General features: G+C 41.5%; 2 protein-coding genes and 1 pseudogene across 3 annotated transcripts in view; 1 reads left to right on the top strand and 2 right to left on the bottom strand.

The window, feature by feature from the left end:
* Positions 1-2,135: 2,135 nt before the first annotated feature.
* Positions 2,136-3,268, bottom strand: LOC139354633 (splicing regulatory glutamine/lysine-rich protein 1-like). Its single transcript, XM_070998887.1, has 3 exons — positions 2,835-3,268; positions 2,303-2,486; positions 2,136-2,216 (listed from the first exon to the last, which is right to left on the bottom strand). The coding sequence occupies exons 1-3, from the start codon at positions 3,266-3,268 to the stop codon at positions 2,136-2,138; spliced, it is 699 nt and encodes a 232-aa protein (XP_070854988.1).
* A 107-nt stretch (positions 3,269-3,375) lies between these two features.
* Positions 3,376-4,843, bottom strand: LOC139354634 (zinc finger CCCH domain-containing protein 13-like; annotated as a pseudogene).
* A 3,324-nt stretch (positions 4,844-8,167) lies between these two features.
* Positions 8,168-19,682, top strand: part of WDY (WD repeat-containing protein WDY) — a 411,740-nt gene continuing 400,225 nt past the window's right edge. For both annotated transcript variants that reach the window (XM_070998876.1, XM_070998875.1), the window contains exon 1: positions 8,168-8,864. In XM_070998876.1, coding sequence (XP_070854977.1) covers positions 8,255-8,864 — 610 coding nt within the window. In that variant the 5' untranslated portion in view covers positions 8,168-8,254. The remainder of the gene's footprint in view (positions 8,865-19,682) is intronic.

A 19,682-nucleotide genomic window follows, 5' to 3' on the forward strand; every position in this document is an offset into this window, starting at 1 on the left:
TACCATTCACGCTCTTCAAGCCGCTCATGAAGTTCACGCTTTCGACCAGACTCCCGCTCTTTGTCGCGATTGGAGGTCTCCCTGGCATCCCTCACCTGCTCCTGCACCGGAACCTCCACGCAATCGGAACAATCTGTTCCAGCAGCGGAACACTATCCGAGTCCGATTCCTCGCTGGGCCGCTCGCGCTCCTTGTGCTTGTGGTGTTTGTGGCGATGTTCCTTATGTTCCTTGTGCTTCTTGTACTTGTGGTGTCTGTGACGCGACGACGAGTCGTGCGTGAGGTCGAGGGTCACATCCTCGTCTTCGGTCGTCCGCCACTGGCGCTCTGGCGAGCGCGACCGATGCCGATTTTATTGTCCTTCTTGTGCATCTTTCCGGACGACGAAGAACCAATTTTTTTATTTTTTCCAACAAAATGGAGAAAATTTCACAATTATTTTATAAACGACGCCGGTGTGACCACAAGTCACACGAGCGCTACAAGAAGAATGTGGCCAATAAGAAGCAGAATCCGGTCAGTTATGGATACAATGTGTATGAGGAGCAGTACGATGAATTGGGTAATCCCATAGAGCGTTCGGTGCTGGAGAAGTATGATGATGAATTTGAGGGCCAGCCGAAGAAGCGAAAGAACTTCGTGATTGGCGAGAGTATGGATGAGGAGCGGGAGCACAGACGCAAGCTTCTGGAGATTAAAACCAAATTAGCCGGCAAGCGTTTGGAGACTATGGAGGATACCAACTTGCAGCTAGCATCGGACACATACAGTACAGAAGAGTTGGCTAAATTTAAGAAGCCAAAGAAAAAAGTTAAGAAACTTCGCCAAAACTAAAAGCCGACGATCTTGAGCCCTTGGTGGAGGCGGGAACTTCTAATTTTGGTAGTCGCGGTGGACTGTATCGTGATCACGAGGATTAAGAGATGGAAGTTATAAGTGCCTAACCGAAGTAGACACTTCCGGGTCACACCGCGGGACAAGGGGGTAATGAGCACTTGTCAATGGCACGGGGACGCTTTGCTGGCAGGACGATCGCGTCGCGGCAGTGGTAACGATGGTTACCACAGGCGATGCGGAACTGCGCTGAGGTAGAGCTAACGTGGTTAGCTGCTAGTTGAGATAGCGTATTACGAGCCATATACTTCGAGGTGGAAAGTAGAGCCGCGGAGTTACGAGGTGTGTTGATAACTGATTTATTCTTCATTTGATACCTGCTTATATACTACTTGGAACACGGTAGCTTAGTGTAAGCTATAATTGGCTAAATAAGTTGGCTCGGCTAAAACTGCAACAAGTGCTGACTGCATTGGCGCGTCAGTGTACCGTTGAGTCGGTGAGAATATGAGTTAGTAAGACATATAATATGCTGATCAGCAATTCTCATATGCAGTGGGTGGTACTGAGCGCCTTGTACTGTTCCCAACTTTGTTTCTGCTTGATTTGTTGGGTGTGGTCATGTTGACTACCTTTGGGTACGAACAGAAAAGATTAAAACTGAAGTTAAAGGGGAAGCAGAGGATGAAGATTTAGAACGCGTTTTTGCGAAGGCTCGCAAGCTAAAACAAAAGGAGAATATCATCAAGAAGCCCTTGCCCATCGATTTCGAGGATATTCAGCGGGAAATTAAACCTGAACCCGTTGAGGACACCAGTTATGGTGTGGTTCTTACCAGAGTGGATGGCAACATCGTATTAAACGCCACAGCGCAGTTTTGCCCCACGTTGGGCGCCAAATGTAACGAACTGATTTCTCAGTATATTGTGTGTTCGTCCCAACAAATTTATATTAACGTGACCGCCCAGTAGCTCAGTGAGAAAGCACAGAATTCTCGGGTTCGTAGTGGGTTTATTGCGGGTATATTATTACAAATGTCTTGGTAGCTTGGCCTTGCCTCGTTGCTTGTCGCCTTCGGTACTTCCGACGGTCCTGATCGATTCGACGACCTCTCGCCTTGACGACTCGGTGCTCCAGTCCTACAGCTCCCTGAAGATCCTAGCAGCTCCATGAAGATGCTCACTGGCTGCTCGCTCCTCACGCGTGACTTGGCAACTGCTGGTAACGACTCGGACTTAGGGAAGCTTAGGGAAGCGTCACCGTTCTCAGACTAGGGTGAGCAGAAGCTGTGCTCTCCAGGATCACTCCTTTCGACACACCGCCGCCTGTCCCTTGCTCTGTCCCGGATGGTCCCACTGGGGTTTCTGCTCAGCCCGCGCGGACTGTCAAGGCGGAACGCCAGGAAGCTGCCTCGCGCTTTACTTTGCTTCCCCTCCTAGTGTAAACGAACGTTCCACCCTAGCCTCACCCTTTTGCTTTTGGTCCGAGACGTTTCCGCGTGGCTTTTGGTGCTCGGAGTTCGGGCACGTTGCTCCGGGTCCTCGCAAGTCGAATCCGTAGGGCTCTCCTGGTCAATTCTACTCGAGGCCGAACCGATCGACCGCTCTCCCTTCTGGCTTGTTATATTTGGGGTTTGGGCACGCCGCTCCGAACTTTGCAAGTCGAATCCGTAGGGCTCTCCTGGACAATTCCACTCGAGACCGTACCGATCGACCGCTCTCCCTTCTGGCTTGTTATAATCTCTCCAGGCGTAACGCCAGGACTTTGTGGATAGGATTAATCGACCGCCTTGACCTAGCCGTGTGATGCCCTCTGGACCTCAGCTACCTGCGTCTCAATTCGGAGATTCCTGGTATCCCAATCCCGAACGTCTCGACGTAGCAATCTTGCCCCTCGTAGGCTCCCACGGCGCTGCTTTTCCGCCGACTCGACTTGCTGTTGCTCCCTTGTAGATTATCTGCTTGTTTGATTGTTCACTTTGGTATCTGATTGATCTTGACGGTTTGACTCCTTTTGATGGACTGATCCAGCTGCCAGAGCTCTGCGTCCTTATATAGGGCCTCCAGGAACCCGTGATGCTTGTGGCACGCCTGTGTGCCGCTCCACTGCCGAGATGTGGCACTTCTTCTCCCGGTCCAAAGTTCACGGGAGAGTCCAAAGTCCGGGGGAGTCCCGTTATCCGATTTTGCACACGGCACTCTTGGCTTGCCCGCGAAGACTCCATTATCTCTCGATCTCCATCCTTGGTCTCCAAACTCTCTCGCTTTGCATCCTTGGTCTCCAAACTCTCTCGTTCTCTATCCTTGGTCTCCAAACTCTCTCGCTCTCCATCCTTTGTCTTTAAACTCTCTCGTTCTCCATCGAAGTCTCCAAACTCTCCTCGCCGCTCCGTTACTACGCGAATTTGCCGCGTATCTGGTAAGCGGCCCGCCATCTGTTGCTTCTTCTATTTGTGGGGAGTTATTCAACTCCTCACATTCCCCCCTTACTTCGGGAAACATTTAAAACTTGTTCCTACTCTCCGGCGTTTCCTTGCTCATCCTAGCGTTCGAGTCCTTGTGATTCCCGCGGCGCTCCCTCGATGCTCCCTCGATGCTCCCACGACGCTCTTAACTCCGTTGAGTTTCTACAGCGCTGGTCATCCTCCTCGTTAAGCACATCTTGATCCTTGAGTGTTAGGATAACCGTTATGTTATCGCCATAGGCACGCTGACGGGCTTTGGTTTTCTCTTTCTCGAGCAGCTCCGAAACACCAAAGACCTCATCCAGCTCCTCCAGCTCTTTGGCCTTGCGCTTGGCTTCTTCGCGTTTGTTGACCACTCGCTTGTTCTTGTCCACCCACTTGTATACATTATCCGTATCTTCGTCAGATTCCCCCATCGTTTTTATGCGAGCCAGGCGCTCCTCCAAAAAACGCTTTTCCTTGCGCTGCTTGAGCTTCTCGAGCAGCTTATCTGCCTGCATTTTCTCCTTAAGGTTGTCGGCCGGCTTGTGCAAGAACTCGCCCCATTCATCTTTGTACGATGAGAGATCGGCCTCGCCAGACGATTTCTTGTTCTCAGCCTGGCTACTATTTGCTGCAGGCGGCGCCAGCTTGCTTGGGCCACTGTCGACTTCGAGTGGCTTTAGGCCCAGCTTGGCGCGAAGCTTGTTGGTTTCCGTAATGGAAAGGACATCGCCGGCTCCATTCTCAGGTATGGGCGAGAAGGAACGTGAAGAAGGCTCGCGTTCCCTGGCGGCTGGTTTGCACGATGCCTGCGATGGAGACTGAGATCGTGAGCGTTCCCGTTTGCGTTCCCGTTCGCGTTCTCTGCCCGATCGCGTGCGAGCCTCCCGCTACCTCTTAACCTCGCGCTCTCGCCGGGAATCGTATTCGGCATGCCTGGAGATTTGTAGCGGTGGGGGAGCGGTGAGCTCCCGTTCTCGTTGGCGTTCCCGCTCCCTTTCACGCTCTTTAAGCCCCTACTTATCGCGCTCCTTGAGACGTTCCTTTTCACGCTCCCTTTCGCGTTCCTCCCGCTCCCTGAGGCGCTCCTTCTCCCGCTCCCTTTCGCGATCCTTCTCCCGATCCCTCTCACGTTCCCGCTCACGTTCCCGCTCATTAAGTTCACGCTGTCGTCCAGACTCCCGCTCTTTGTCGCGATTGGAGGTCTCCCTGGCATCCCTCACCTGCTTGGCCTGCTCCTGCACCGGAATCTCCACGCAATCGGAACAATCTGCTCAAGCAGCGGAACACTATCCGAGTCCGGTTCATCCAGGGAGATGACCTATGACCTCGCTGGGCCGCTCGCGCTCCTTGCGCTTGTGGTGCTTGTGGCGGTGTTCCTCATGTTCCTTGTGTTCCTTGTGCTTCTTGTGCTTGTGGTGTCTGTGACGCGACGACGAGTCGTCCGTGAGGTCGAGGGTCACATCCTCGTCTTCGGTCGTCCGCCGCTGGCGCTCCGGCGAGCGCGACCGATGCTGATTTTTCTTGTCCTTCTTGCTTCTTTCCGGACGACGAGGAACCCATTTTTTTATTTTTTTCAACAAAATAGAGAAAATTTCAAAATTATTTTATAAACGACGCCGGTGTGACCACAAGTCACACGAGGAGGTGATACTCTAGTCAATGTCAACATGGTCGACGACGAGCGCTACAAGAAGAATGTGGCCAATAAGAAGCATAATCCGCTCAGTTTTGGATAGAATGAGTATGAGGAGCAGTACGATGAATTGGATAATCCCATAGAGCGTTCGGTGCTGGAGAAGTATGATGATGAAATTGAGGACCAGCCGAAGAAGCGAAAGAACTTCGTGATTGGCGAGAGTATGGATGAGGAGCGGGAGCACAGACGCAAGCTTCTGGAGACTAAAACCAAATTAACCGGCAAGCGTTTGGAAACTTTGGAGGATACCAACTTGCAGCTAGCATCGGACACATACAGTACAGAAGAATTGGTTAAATTTAAGAAGCCAAAGAATAACCTTTTTCTTTGGCTTCTTAGCTTCGCCAAAAACTAAAAGCCGCCGATCTTGAGCCCTTGGTGGAGGCGGGAACTTCTAACTTTGGTAGTCGTGGTGGACGGTATCGACGCGAGAATGAAGAGATGGAAGTGATTAAAACTGAAGTTAAAGTGGAAACAGAGGATGACGATTTAGAACGGGTTTTGGCGAAGGCTCGCAAGCTAAAACAAAAGGAGAATATCATCAAGAAGCCCTTGTCCATCGAATTCGGGAATATTCAGCGGGAAATTAAACCTGAACCCCTTGAGGACACCAGTTCAAGTGTGGTTCTTACCGGAGTGGATGGCAACACACAGCGGAGTTTTGCCCCACGTTGGGCGCCAGATGTAACGAACTGATTTTTGTGGTCTGCTCGCCATTAGATTCGTGCGGCTAGCCAGTATATTGCGTGTTCGTCCCACCAAATTTATATTAACGTGACCGCCCAGTAGCTCAGTGAGAAAGCACAGAATTCTCGGGTTCGTAGCTTGGTTGGCCTTGCCTCGTCGCTTGTCGCCTTCGGTACCTCCGACGGTCCTGATCGGTTCGACGACCTCTCGCCTTAACGACTTGGTGATCCAGTCCTGTTGCTCCTTGAAGATCCTCGCAGCTCCCTGAAGATGCTCACTCGCTGCTCTCTCTTCACGCGTGACTTGGTAACTGCTGGTAACGACACGGACTCGCGAGGGGGATCAGCCGTACGGGCTTAGGGAAGCGTCACCTTTCTCAGACTAGGGTGAACAGAAACTGTGCTCTCTAGGCTCACTCCTTTCGACACACCGCCGCCTGTCCCTTGCTCTGTCCCGGATGGTCCCACTGGGGGAACGCCAGGAAGCTGCTCCTAGTGTAAACGAACGTTCCACCCTAGCCTCACCACTCGAGACCGTACCGATCGACCGCTCTCCCTTGTGGCTTGCTATACTCTCTCAGGACTTTGTGGATAGGATTAACCGACCGCCTTAGGTCAACCGCCGTGTGATGCCCTCTGGACCTCAGCTACCTGCGTCTCAATTCGGAGATTCCTGGTATCCCAATCCCGAACGTCTCGACGTAGCAATCTTGCTCCTCGTAGGCTCCCACGGCGCTGCTTCTCCGCCGACTCGACTTGCTGTTGCTCCCTTGTAGATTATCTGGTTGTTTGATTGTTCACTTTGGTATCTGATTGATCTTGACGGTTTGACTCCTTTTCATCGAATGATCCAGCTGCCAGCGCTCTGCGGCCTTATATAGGAACCGTTATTTCCCTTTTGCGCATGGCCCGCTGGATCTCTCCGGGTCCAAAGTGCGTGACTCCTAGTTGACCCTCTTGTTTTTCACGTACCGCTTCCGATCGATGCTCCGCCCACTGCTACCGTCCCGCTGATTCCCGTGATGCTTGTGGCACGCCTGTGTGCCGCTTCACAGCCGAGATGTGGCACTTCTTCTCCCGGTCCAAAGTTCACGGGAGAGTCCAAAGTCCGGGGGAGTCCCGTTATCCGCTTTTGCACACGGCACTCTTGGCTTTCCCGCGAAGACTTCATTATCTCTCGATCTCCATCATTGGTCTCCAAACTCTCTCGCTTTGCATCCTTGGTCTCCAAACTCTCGCGTTCTCCATCCTTGGTCTCCAAACTCTCTCGCTCTCCATCCTACGTCTTTAAACTCTCTCGTTCTCCATACAAGTCTCCAAACTCTCCTCGCCGCTCCGTTACTACGCCAACTCGCCGCGTATCTGGTACGCCATCTGTTGCTGCTTCTATTTGTGGGGAGTTCTTCAACTCCTCACGCCCACTCTAACGCCCAAAAACCGCCCAAACCTGGGGCGCCCACAATTTTCATGCTAGATAAAAAATGTTAACTGAAATGTATTGGTCTCGTCAATACCTATCAATTGATCCAAAAAAGAATCTACCACCTGTAGGTGGCGGATTTTAATCTCACTTTGCTGCTTGCTTATCTCCATTTCCCTTTGGTCCCTTTAGCTGAGTAACGGGTAGCTAATAGTCGAGGTACTCGACTATAGCTTTCATCCTTGTTTTAATTCAAAACGATAGAGTGAATTGTGCGAAGACCAAAAAACCATTACCGACGCACACTGTGTATGATCTAGAAAATATCTACAACAGTCTAACATTACAGCCTTCAAACAGCGCAAAACCATTTATTGGGAGCCGGGTGGGGCGCATTACAACCTCGCTTTGCTGCTTGTAGATCTCCGTATCCAACCTCGCTTTGCTGCTTGTAGATCTCCGTATCCATTTTGCTCTCTTTAGCTGAGTAAAGGGTATTTGATAGTCGAGTCACTCTACTATAGCGTTCAACCTCGTTTTTAATGATTGTACGCAAACAAATGGGGTTTTCCAAATATCGTAGAACAAACTTTATATCAAGCTGATATAAGACTAAAATATCGTTTAGGATCCTATCGTTTAGTTGACGCCTATAAACAAATGAAGGAACAAAAGTTTTCGTCAAACCATCAGATTTTAACGAATGATATGTTATACGACGCACATTTTCAGTAAGAATAAACCTATTAACCTTGGCCATTTATACCCACCTTCCCCAACAGCTCCAACTTTGTAGTTTTCAGATCTTGTGAATATAAATATTTTGCATAACATTGTTTTTTTTAATTTTGTTAAGTTAAGTTAACTGTTATTTTCAGTTCGGTAATAAACCATAATTAGTAAAAATTAAAAAAAATATTTATTACGATTTGTTTAACTTTCTAATTTGTCATATACGTTGACAACTGAATCTCTATATTTTCTTGATAAATGTTTTTATTCTAACAAAACTTAAAAAATAGCTATTTTCATCAAGATGGTTCTGATTGTTTAATGTATACTTTTGATGGCAGTAGGCTTTACAATTAAAATATGTCATAAATTGTCGTAAATTTTTTCGTACAGTTTAACACTCGACTTTCGTGTGGTTCTTATACATAAATAGCAATATGTCAGTAATATTTAACGCGAGTGTTAATACCAAAAGCGCTGTTGAGTACCAAACAATTTCTTCCACACAAAGTCATTTAGCCGAAGAGCAGTCGGAGCGCTTGCACAAATGCATATCAAAAGATCAACTCGAGAAACTTCATGGCGCTTTTCTTAATGCTACCGAACGCCAAGTTGGCATTGACGATTTACGTATCATGCTCGAAGATCTGGACATCACATTCAATGATTCTATGTACACACGGCTCTTCTTAAAGATCAATCAGAATCGAGATTTTAAAGTCGATTGGAATGAGTTTGTTTCTTATTTAATTTTCGGCTTTCAAGAAGAGGATCCTAGCAGCCAAAAGGAGTCTTTAATATTACCCATCTCAGGGCCTCCAATGGTGAGAAAATCGGAACACCGGTCAGCTATATGTTGCTTGGCGCTTCTTAAAGCTAAATCGGATCAAGTACCCATTGATGAAGTGACCGAGACTGTTAACTTCTCCTTTGGCGGAGAGGATTCGCCAGAAACTTCTGGTATGTGGGTTACAGCCAGCCATGAGGGAATGATGCGTTTCTGGACTTCGCATATGGAACCTATTCGTACAGCAACATCGGAAAGCAGTAAGCTTCTCTTAGTCATACATATACTTACACATATTTTATTTCGATGGACCCCGCCCCTTCCCCGTTAAAGTGGGCGTGGCAAACTTTTTTTGGGTAAATCGATAGGTATTGGTAAGGACAATATATTTTAGTTAAAATTTGTATTCTAGCATCAAAACTGTAGGAGCCATAGTTTTGGGCGGTTTGTGGGCGTTAGAGTGGGCGTGGCACATTGGTGAAACAAACTTGCGCTGCATAAGAAGCTCAGGAATCTGCATGCCAAAATCGCAATAGCCTAGCTCTTATAGTTTCCGAGATCTCAGCGTTCATAACTACGGACGGACAGACGGACGCGCTCTTTGGCATGACCTTTAATTACGAGATCTTTGAATTGTAGCTTTAACATTAACATTAGTAGCCGCAAGGCGCACGCTCATTGACAAGATCACGGGCCTCACGCCAACGACCTCACATGGACAAGTCTAAAGGCGCACGCTCATTGACAAGATCATGGGCCTCACGCCAACGACCTCACGGCTCACTGCTAGCTCTATTACGTCCCATAATAGGAGTTGAAATCACGACCGCGCTACAACTTGCAAGCAGCCGACATATCTCAGTCAAGGAAATATTTTCCATTCTCTGTACTAGTCTAAAGGCGCACGCTCATTGACAAGATCATGGGCCTCACGCCAACGACCTCACGGCTGACTGCTAGCTCTATTACGTCCCATAATAGGAGTTGAAATCACGACCGCGCTACAACTCCCAAGTAGCCGACATATCTCAGTCAAGGAAATATTTTCTCTGTACCTGTAATTTTTACTCGAAACAAAAAGTCAGAAGTTTATTTTGTAGCATATTATTTGTAAAAATGTAAAAATATTATTTTATTAATTTATTTTGGAATTGCGTGCGACGTCATTTTTGGATTACAAAATGTAAATTGTTCACCATAATTCGTAGATCATGTCCACCTCGATTCATGAACTTAGTTTTTGTGTTTGGAAGGTATTGAAAATGGTGACCAATTATCTGTCCTTAAAGTTGTTCAATAAATTGGTCAATTTCCTCATGAAATTTCATTTTGTTAATTTTGTTTTCTTGTTTGTCCTTACACATCTAGTCTCAACTTTAAAATTATTTATTAAAAATTATTTTATTGATTTGGAGTTACTTTTAAAAAATGTCAATAATGTATGCATTGTTAGGAGCACAAACCCCGCCCTTAATGTGTGTTTCACATTAGGGTGTGATAGTTATTATCCCAATTTGAATATGTTGTTTCAGTTTAGATTTGCACGTCAACCTTTTGCTTAGAGTTGTCTTTACTCAATGAATTCTTAAGGCTATTACAATTCTTCGTACAGCTACTGAGAGTGTAGCTGCGCCGCCAGAGACGCCGTATTAGTAGCCGCTGGCGAAGAGTCGCCGCGGCGGAGGGAAGGTCTTATGTTCACTTGGTGACAGAGCGGTCGCGCATGTCAAGCATGCAGACTCAGCACTGTCCAATCCCAGCCCAGTCCCAGGGCACTAAGTGCTACAATGTATATGTAATAATATTAATGTGAAACACTGATGCAGTGTGCGTTCAACATGTGAACATACTACATCTCTCTCCTTTAGAAAAATATCGCAATTAAATGGAGTTATTTTCTTAGTATATTGATTTGGATATAAGAATATATATATATAAATTTATGCATTTTAATAGTTAGTGTTTTTTTTTGTAATTATGTTTTTACTGCTATGTATGGCCATACTTAAAATATTTGGAAGAGTAATGAAGTGATATGAAATAAAAGTTTTTAGTCTATCTTTATGTACTGTTTGCTTCTTATTTTAATTGTTTGAAATTATTATATTTTCGTTCTCTTCTAAACTTTCTACCGTATATGGTCCAGTATATTAAGATTCTAGCTTATGTCCTGTTTCATTTTTCAATAAAACTTAATCTCCTATAGATATATCTATGTCATTACGACTGTAAGGTTATAAAATTCTTTGTTTTTCCTTTTATTTTCCTCTATCATAATTCTAGGTCTTTTATGTGATATTTCTAATCTATATTTACTCTCTCTATAGGCTCTATGTTTTTTATGATATTTAATTGTTTTGGCAATTTCTATGTTTTTCCAAAAACTAACTCATATGGACAGTAATCATGTGCCATTGAGGGTGTAGTGTTGAAACAGTTTACGAAATATTTTAACCACACGTCCCAATCATTTTTATCAATCGATATGTATGAGCGTATGTATTCGTTAAATGTTCTGTAACTTCTTTCTACTGTTCCAACTGTCTGATGGTGGTGTGCTGTAGAAGTTATATTTTTAATTTTTAAATATTTGCGTCGTTTATGATTCAATTTTTATATTCGGTTCCCATGTCCGAAGTGAATGTCTTAATTGGACCGTACCTTAATATAAAAGATTCGAAAATAGCTTTTGCGACAGTACTTGCACTTTTATTGGCAATTGGAATGGCAACTAAATATTTTGTTAGATCACATATAAGTGTGACTGCATATTCGTTACCATTATCTAATTTTGGTAGTGGACCAATTGTGTCTATTATCACTCTGTCGAAAGCATTTATTGGAATGTCTGTGATTGTCATAGGAGTCTTTGTGTTGTCTCTTTTGCATTTCAAGCCTTTGGAAGAACTGACATAAGTCAAGAATTCCATTGGTAAATAAGTCGCTAACGTTATGTCTTGCAGTAATTTGTATTCCATGTTTGAAGAAATAGGTCATATTATTTACGTGCAAGGTCACTACTTTATGTACTTCGTCATTATTGATGACTCCTTATACATAGGGCTTTGAAGCTTTTTCTATAGATTGCCTAGGCAACTCTATTTCTTTTTCTCCTGCGCAGGATTTCTGTCTACTTTGATATCTTATAGTGACTATTTGTATTTCTGGTAATGTCTTTTAGCTCTTCGCTGGTTATTCTCGATAACGCATCTGCTACGTAATTGTCTTTACCCTTTAGATATTATACAGTGAAGTTTTACTCTTCTAATTCAATCCTTATTCGCGTGAGTTTGGAACTCGGATTTATCAAGGAAAATAGGTATATGGTCTGAAGTGTGTTATTGCCCAATGAATTGCTATAAGTTCTTGTTCCGTTGTACTTTTGTTACTTTCACCCTTTGTAAACGATCTTGATGCGTATGCAACTGGGAGTTGAAGTCCATTTTTGTTTTGCGTTAAAACTGCTCCACAAGCTTGCTTACTAGCATCTGTTATTATGTAAAATTCTTTACTGAAATCTGGGTATTGTAACAATGTTGGTTCTATTAAAGCCGTCCATTCAAATTTTACATTTTTTTGGCATAACTTAGTTATATGACGAGAATAGTCGGCAAAGTTTTTAATAAAACGTCTGTAATAATTGCAGAATGCAACAAATCTTCTAGCGCTGTCCGCATCGTGTGGGACTGAATAATTTTTTATGACGTCGTATTTTTTGTCGTCGGGCAAGATTCCTTTATCAATGCATTTATGTATGTAAAAAATTAGCATTTTTCAGGATGTAACTTCAGGTTGTATTTCCTACATTTCTCAAAAACGTCTGTTAAGTTTTTAAGCATATATTTTTCGGAACAACCAATTACTATTAGATCATCCATGTAAAGGAATGCTTGAGAAGGATCTAGTCCAGAGAATGCTATAGTCATCATCCTCTGAAAAGAGTTTGGCGCTATTTTTAAGCCGAATGGTAATCGCTTGAGGAAATACGAACCATTGCTTGTCGAGAAGGACGTTATATCTCTAGAGCTTTTTTCCAGCTCGATTTGGTAAAAAACCTGAGATTAAGTCGAGACATGAAAAAAATTTTGCTCTACCTAGTTGGTCTAAAATGTCATCATGTCAAAATATTTTGCTCTACCTAGTTGGTCTAAAATGTCATCAATTCTGGGTAGTGGGAACGTATCAGACAATAATTTTTTATTGATCTGACGATAGTCAATTACTAATCGAGATTTCTTTATATCTGAGCCCGGGATGGACTTTTTCGGAACTAATAGGAGTGGGCTGTTATATGCAGATACAGATGGTTCCACAATTTTATCTTTTATTAATTTTTGTACCTGGGCTTGAATTTCGTCTTTTTGACTGTGAGGACTTCTGTAGTTTTTGATATAAACCGGTTCTTCATCCTTCAATCTCAGCTTTTGTTTATAAAAATTATTTGTACTTAACGATTCGGTTTCCAATCCAAATACATCGCTATACTGTGTGCATAGGGTTGACAGTTGTATCCGGAATTGTGGAGGAAAATTTTTGAAAAGTGGAGATAATACAAACTTTTCTCTATTTTCTTTGCTTGATTGAACTACGTCGTAGTTCGAAAGTGATTCATAATTTAATTTATTAATGCTAACTACTTTATCTGTATTTGTTGTGTTAAGTAGTCTAATGAATGCATTTTCAGGGGATGCTATGGTATTTGCTATCATGCTCAATTTCTTGGTTTGGAATCAACACACTGTCTTCAATTGAATCTATTTTAATTTTTCGGACAACTTGGGATCTTGCTGGCAGAATTATGGAGTTATTGCCAGAACTGTATGTTATCGGAACATAAATTGGGAATTTAAAGTTATTTGGTCTAATTATAAGCCAATATTCGGATTGCTTGAAGTCTAACTGAAAGTTGTATTTTTTGATAAAGTCGATTCCTAATATTCCATTACAGGGAATGGCGAATTGTAAATTTACAATATGAAAATTATGTGGGATTATATATTTAGAAGTCTGTATCTCAATGGATATTTGTCCTATAGATTTTGTAATTGACTGATTCCTTGTATGTTTATTACATAGTCGGATTGAATGTTTGGAAAAACATATGAATTTTCTTTGAGTATAGATATGTCCGCACCAGTGCATACTAAAAATACAACTTCTTTTCCGGTTGCGACATTTTTGAAAGTTACAAATATATTTTAGCCGAGATTGATTGTGTGAATTTTTGTGGTCCCTATTGCTAGGTATCTAAAGGTTGTTGGGAGTTTCCCGAAACGTTTTGGGGTACCCTAAAATTATTGTTATTATTATTATTATAGTAATAACCCCTATTTTGGTGGTTATTTCCTCTATAACGTCCTCTATTTTGGCCTCTATTATTGTTAAAGTAACCACGGTTACGGTTATTGTTGTTATAAGAGCGGAAATTACCTCTTTCGCGGTAATTTCCACGGTTACTTTTATTGAAAAACAGGACCGTGTTCGTTTGGCCTGTAGCATTCGTACAACTGTTTACGAATTTGGACATGGCCTTATCCAATGTGTTGAATGTGCCAGCCTCCATGATAAGTTTATCTTATCGATCGTACAGTTTTTGGTCATTGCTTTGACGGCATGTGTTTTGCTGTACTGAGTGGCTAAGTCTGTGGACAGTCCGTCATATATGTAGGTTCCTTCTAGTGCCTTTGCCAATTTCTCTTCTTCTTGAACGTATTGATTGGCTGTTTTCTGTCTCTGTTGGAGATTCAATAGTTTTGCCGAAATTACATCTACAGATTCTACTTTAACTTTATTTTTTAGTTTCTCTATTATTTCTGAGATTGAATTCTCATTGTCTATTAAGTTTCGTGCATGGCCTTTTAGCTTAGTGTTGGTCAAATTAACTGCTAGAGCTTCATGTGATTCTTTCAGCGAGTTTACCAAATTTAAGGAATCTAAAAAACTTTTTAAATTTTCTGCCTTAGCATCAAGTTTTGGTATGAGTAATGAGGCTAATCTTAGGAATTTAATTGGTCTGATAGCCATTTCTTCTTGTTCCGGTATTATGACTGGTTTATGCTCAACAGTACTACAATGAGATTCAGGTTCTAACCAATTTTCTTCTTCTGCCTCAGGTATTGTGATTACGGCAGGTATTTTTAAATCATTTATATTTTTCTCGTCAATATTTTCTTCTTCTTCTGAATCTATTTTTTCAGTAGTATCGGTATCTGACTCTAGTTGTTGACTACGTTCAGCCGTCAGTGGGGTATTAAGAACAGTGGGAATAGATATATCCAAATCGTATTTTTCTTTGACAGAAATAAGATTGGATCTTATCCGTAGGGATAATTTTGAGGCATATGACTGGTTTAGTTTTTCTCTGTTATTATGTACTAGCGTTCGTGCTTCATTAAAGCATTCTACTAGTATTTTAGCGTGTTTGTTTATGGTGACTTCTTGTATGTTTCTGTTTTGATTTATGCATTTAAAGGATTTGTCAAACGTATTTTTTACTTCTGTCAGCCTATCCTTTATTTCTTTCCATTCCATGCTGCTCTTATCACTATTACATTACCAAGAAACGGATCTTTATTTATTTCCGGAAAAATTTTACAATTCGGGGTCCTTTCTAAAGGTTACCCCTATCCCTTTATTTGTCGGCATAATTAAAATATTTTTAGCGACGTTTGTGTTTATTGTTCACCTATTTTTCCATTCGTACCTATCCATCTATTTCCATAAGAAATTACAGGGGCTCTGTTATCTTTTGATTTATAAAAAAAAAATCAAAAAAAATATCATGGTGTTGTGCGTGTGCATTTAGATCTTATCTAGATCGTTTGCTTGGCTTATGGCACTTTTTGTTATACACCTATTATGTAATAGGTATGCTTTATAAAGTATATATCCGCACCAAATTAAGAAAATTATCAATAACAATATATTTGTTAAATGGGGATCGATATTTTTCGATTCTATTTTATTCACGTTTGCAGTGGACTCCACTGCTTTCGTATCGATCAATCCCATTGTGTTCATATAACTTATCTCATTACTTGTGTCGAATTTACATATACTATTACTATTCATTAGTTTTTTATTTCTTATTTTTAAGTCTTTCTTTTTTTTGTTTAATTTTTTAAAGTTTTAATTTTGTTTTTTTTTTTTGATTGAGAAAAAAAAATTACAGTTCTCTGCCAATTTGTCCGTATAGCTTTACGGGCTATACTGCTATTGGGAGCTGATGCTCAATCGACGGCGTAGGGGTTTTGGCTTGCCCCCCACACTTGTATTTTCCACTGCTGCTGTCCGGGGCCTCTGGGCTCAGGCGGTACCGGTGCCGGTTGTCGCACAGGTTTTCTGTTTCGGTTTTTCTCCGCAGGTCATTTTGCAGTGGGGGCTTTCCAGCGGTCCAGGGCAGTCCTTCGGGCACGTTTTCTCTCTTTTGGGGAGAGGCTTCGGGAGAGGAAATGTTACTTCTGAATTTATAACTTTTATGGGTGAGTGAGCTAAGGTTAGTGGCTTTTTTTGCTCGATACTTGATTTTAAAAAATCAAGTTCATTTTGTAGTTTTTGGGCAGTTGCCCAGGGGGGTGGTAACTATTTCATAAGTAATAGCCACTTTACTGCGCTATTCTTTTGTTTATTTTATGCTTCACGCCCCCGCGTTTAGCCATAACTCCATCTCCACTCACTCACTTTTTTCAGTGGCCTCCAGATAATTTTTGTTCCTCCAGTCCGATTTCCGCCAGCTCTTCATTTTTCTTTTTCATTTAATGGGTTGTCCTTCGTCCTGCGATCTTCTGATGTCCTGTCACGGTCGCCAAGTGATAGTTATTATCCCAATTTGAATATGTTGTTTCAATTTAGATTTGCACGTCACCCTTTTGCTTAGAGTTCTCTTTACTCAATTCTTCGTACAGCTACTGAGAGTGTAGCTGCGCCGCCAGAGACGCCGGCAGAGCAGCGTTCAATGCATATGTATAGATGTATGTATTAGTAGCCGCTAGCGAAGAGTAGCCGCGGCGGAGGAAGGTCTTATGTTCACTTGGTGACAGAGCGGTCGCGCATGTCAAATATGCAGACTCAGCACTGTCCAATCCCAGCCCAGTCCCAGTGCACTAAACAGCACTTGAAGAACTGTTCGGTACTTGTATTTGTGGCTTACTTATTGTGGCCAGGTGCTACAATGTATATGTAATAATCTTAATGTGAAACACTGAGTACAGTGTGCATTCAATATGTGAACATACTACAAGGGTAACCGTTTTCCTTTAAACCTGTTTAATGACGGACAGCCCATTTCATCGATATTAATGAGCTGACGACTCCCAAAATACGTCTACAGAAATCGTTTCTTTTCTCCACTTTTCCAAATAATTTGTTTTCCGCTTGTAATTGTCCTTAGATACTTTCGAGTTTGTGGAAAACTATTTTCTCCATCGTTCCAAAAAATTTTGTGATGTGTATTGGTTAACCAAATTGCAGTCTTTCGAGATTTTGTATTTAGCAAAGTAAAATCATATGGTGGTTCTATTAAAAAACTATTATTTAAGTTTGGTTCTTTTTCGAATACAATTCCTTTAGAATAAAATTATTATTATTATTAAAGAAACCTTGAACATCAATCGAAACAGTGTCTTTCAACATTTTTCTAATGTTATATCACTCGTTATACTAGTCCGTTAAATGGGTTATATTTATCATCATCATGTATGAGGAGACAGTAAGCTTGGGTATTTTCATGACTTGGTGTCTTCAGTTCTATTGAAATTCTTACATCAATAGGACCAGTTTACACTGACTAGACCACAATAATAGGGGTCTTAAATTTAAATTCATTTAGGGTCTAAAATGGTTGTGATTCACGATTACAGAAACTAAATGGAAATCTTAACTATACTAAAATCTTGTATACATTTCATATAGGGGAGCATACTGATTCCTACTAAAATCAACATTCAACTTTATCATATGGATATGACTCAGAATTCAAGTGAACATTCAAGTTTGAAAAGTTATTTGTGATAAGTTCTCCATTTAGTGTAAATCCAACTATTGCAAATCTTGGTTTTTCGCGTTTAGCCGACCATTTCACATTCCAGCTGTGTTGACTCCCATACCCCAACTTGGCGTTAACATATGAATCCCAACTCCGGAATGCGAATGGTACATTTATAACACTTTTAATAAAATCGTACATCTTAATTTTTGCAAAACCGCTCGGAGTTACATGTGGAATTTTCCAGGTTATATTCGTCATTTCCACCTTAAAAGTTTGTTCATTTCTGGTTTGTTCAAACACATCACCAAGATTCTTAGTTAATTTCTGATTCAAGTATATGATAGAGGTGTTGTGACCTGGTAATATCTGTTTTTTGTTACCAACTATTTTTCTAGTTCAATTTTCGTAGTTCTATTCTATTTGTATACTATTTGCATGAGTTAGGCATCATTGTCTAAGATTTGAATAAGTTTAATAAACTCTTTAATAACGATACTTATCTGGTTTTCGTGATTCATGATGGCGTTTGAGCTGTTTTGACTTTGATTACTAGCTGTTCTTTAGTGTTATGAGCTATTATGGTTACTATCTGTTTAGTAGACGTCTACTAGTTGCTTAGTAGTTGTTATTAGCTGGTTACTATATGTTTAGTAGATGTATACAAGTTCTTTACTAGATGTTATTAGCTGGTTACTAGCTGTTTTGTATCTGGTTTCTATATGTTTAGTAGATGTTTACAAGTTGTTTACTAGATGTTATTAGCTGGTTAATAGTTGTTTAGTATCTGGTTTCTATATGTTTAGTTAATGTATACAAGTTGTTTACTAGATGTTAGCTGGTTACTAGTTGTTATTAACTTCTACGAGCTGCTATAGTCTTTTGTTAAGAATGATCAAAAATTCTTGATCACTAGACGACTTTCGATGTGTTTGCTGTGTACGTTAGAAATATCACACAACCAAAATATCTGAAGATTATTATATAAATCCTAGGGAAACATGTCCGATTACGTTGGGGAAAGATGTATTCTAATTAAGAAATTAATTGTTCACAAACTGTTGAAGAGCTGTTTAGAAGATATTTTGATAAACAATTTCGATTCATGTTGACAGATATTATGAACATATAATAATATCATCCACTTTAACTATTATATTGTAAAAATAAAAAATTTATTTTTTTCATCACAAAAGCTAGCCTTACACCCCATAACTATAGATATTAGCTACAATAAAATATCTAGATAGAAAACAATTTATGAATGTCAAAAAACGATTTCAAACTACTATATATAACTAAATCCCATTAAGCAAACCACCCACAGCTTACCGTGACATAACGCCAGAGTCAAGTTGGTTATCTACAATAAACCCAGGTGGTGGTGTAAAGGATTGCTAAAATGCCTCGACGCAGGCGAAAAGGTCAAGGTAATGGAAAAAATTCATGGAATATTATCCCTTCATAAAAAAGGTCATAAAAATATAATTAGGAAAGTATTTTCTATTTGCGAACCATTTATAACTGTTACCAACAACACAAATAGTTATGTTACAAGAGATTGTAACGAACTGTTTTCGACCGTTCTACGCGCTACTTAAATGACCCGACTAGCTCAGAGAAATTGTAGGAGGTTATACGTTAAAAAAATTTTTTTCCAGTTATTTCTTTGGGAGCTATAAGATATAGTTTTCCGATCCGGCTGGCTTCGACTTGTATACTATCTGCAAAAGAAAGAAGACTTTTGGGAAAGTTTCAGCCTAATAGCTTTAAAACTGAGAGACTTGTTTGCGTAGGAACGGATGGACAGACAGGCAGTCTGACACGCTGCTGAAACAAACTTGCGCTGCGTAAGAAGCTCAGGAATCTGAATGCCAAATCTCCATAGCCTAGCTCTTATAGTTTCCGAGATCTCAGCGTTCATCCGGACAGACGGACATGGCTAGATCGACTCGTTTAGTCAAGCTGATCAAGAATATATATACTTTATGGGGTCGGAAACGTTTCCTTCACTGCGTTGCAAGCTTCTGACGGAAAGCATATTACATTCTGCAAGGTTATACAAAAACAAGGAAAAACGCTATTGTTATGTGCC

This window comes from Drosophila suzukii, unplaced genomic scaffold, assembly GCF_043229965.1.
Source record: "Drosophila suzukii unplaced genomic scaffold, CBGP_Dsuzu_IsoJpt1.0 scf_11, whole genome shotgun sequence".
In the NCBI taxonomy this organism is placed as follows: Eukaryota; Metazoa; Arthropoda; class Insecta; order Diptera; family Drosophilidae; genus Drosophila; species Drosophila suzukii.

Excerpts from the sequence above, each read along its gene's own strand:
- LOC139354633 (XM_070998887.1), bottom strand. The coding sequence starts at position 3,268 with ATGGCGGGCCGCTTACCAGATACGCGGCAAATTCGCGTAGTAACGGAG. Across the intron at positions 2,487-2,834 it reads CCATCAAAAGGAGTCAAACC|TTCGGAGCGGCGTGCCCAAA; the intron begins GTCAAGATCAAT and ends CGACTTGCAAAG. Across the intron at positions 2,217-2,302 it reads CTCGGACCAAAAGCAAAAGG|TCCGCGCGGGCTGAGCAGAA; the intron begins GTGAGGCTAGGG and ends CCGCCTTGACAG.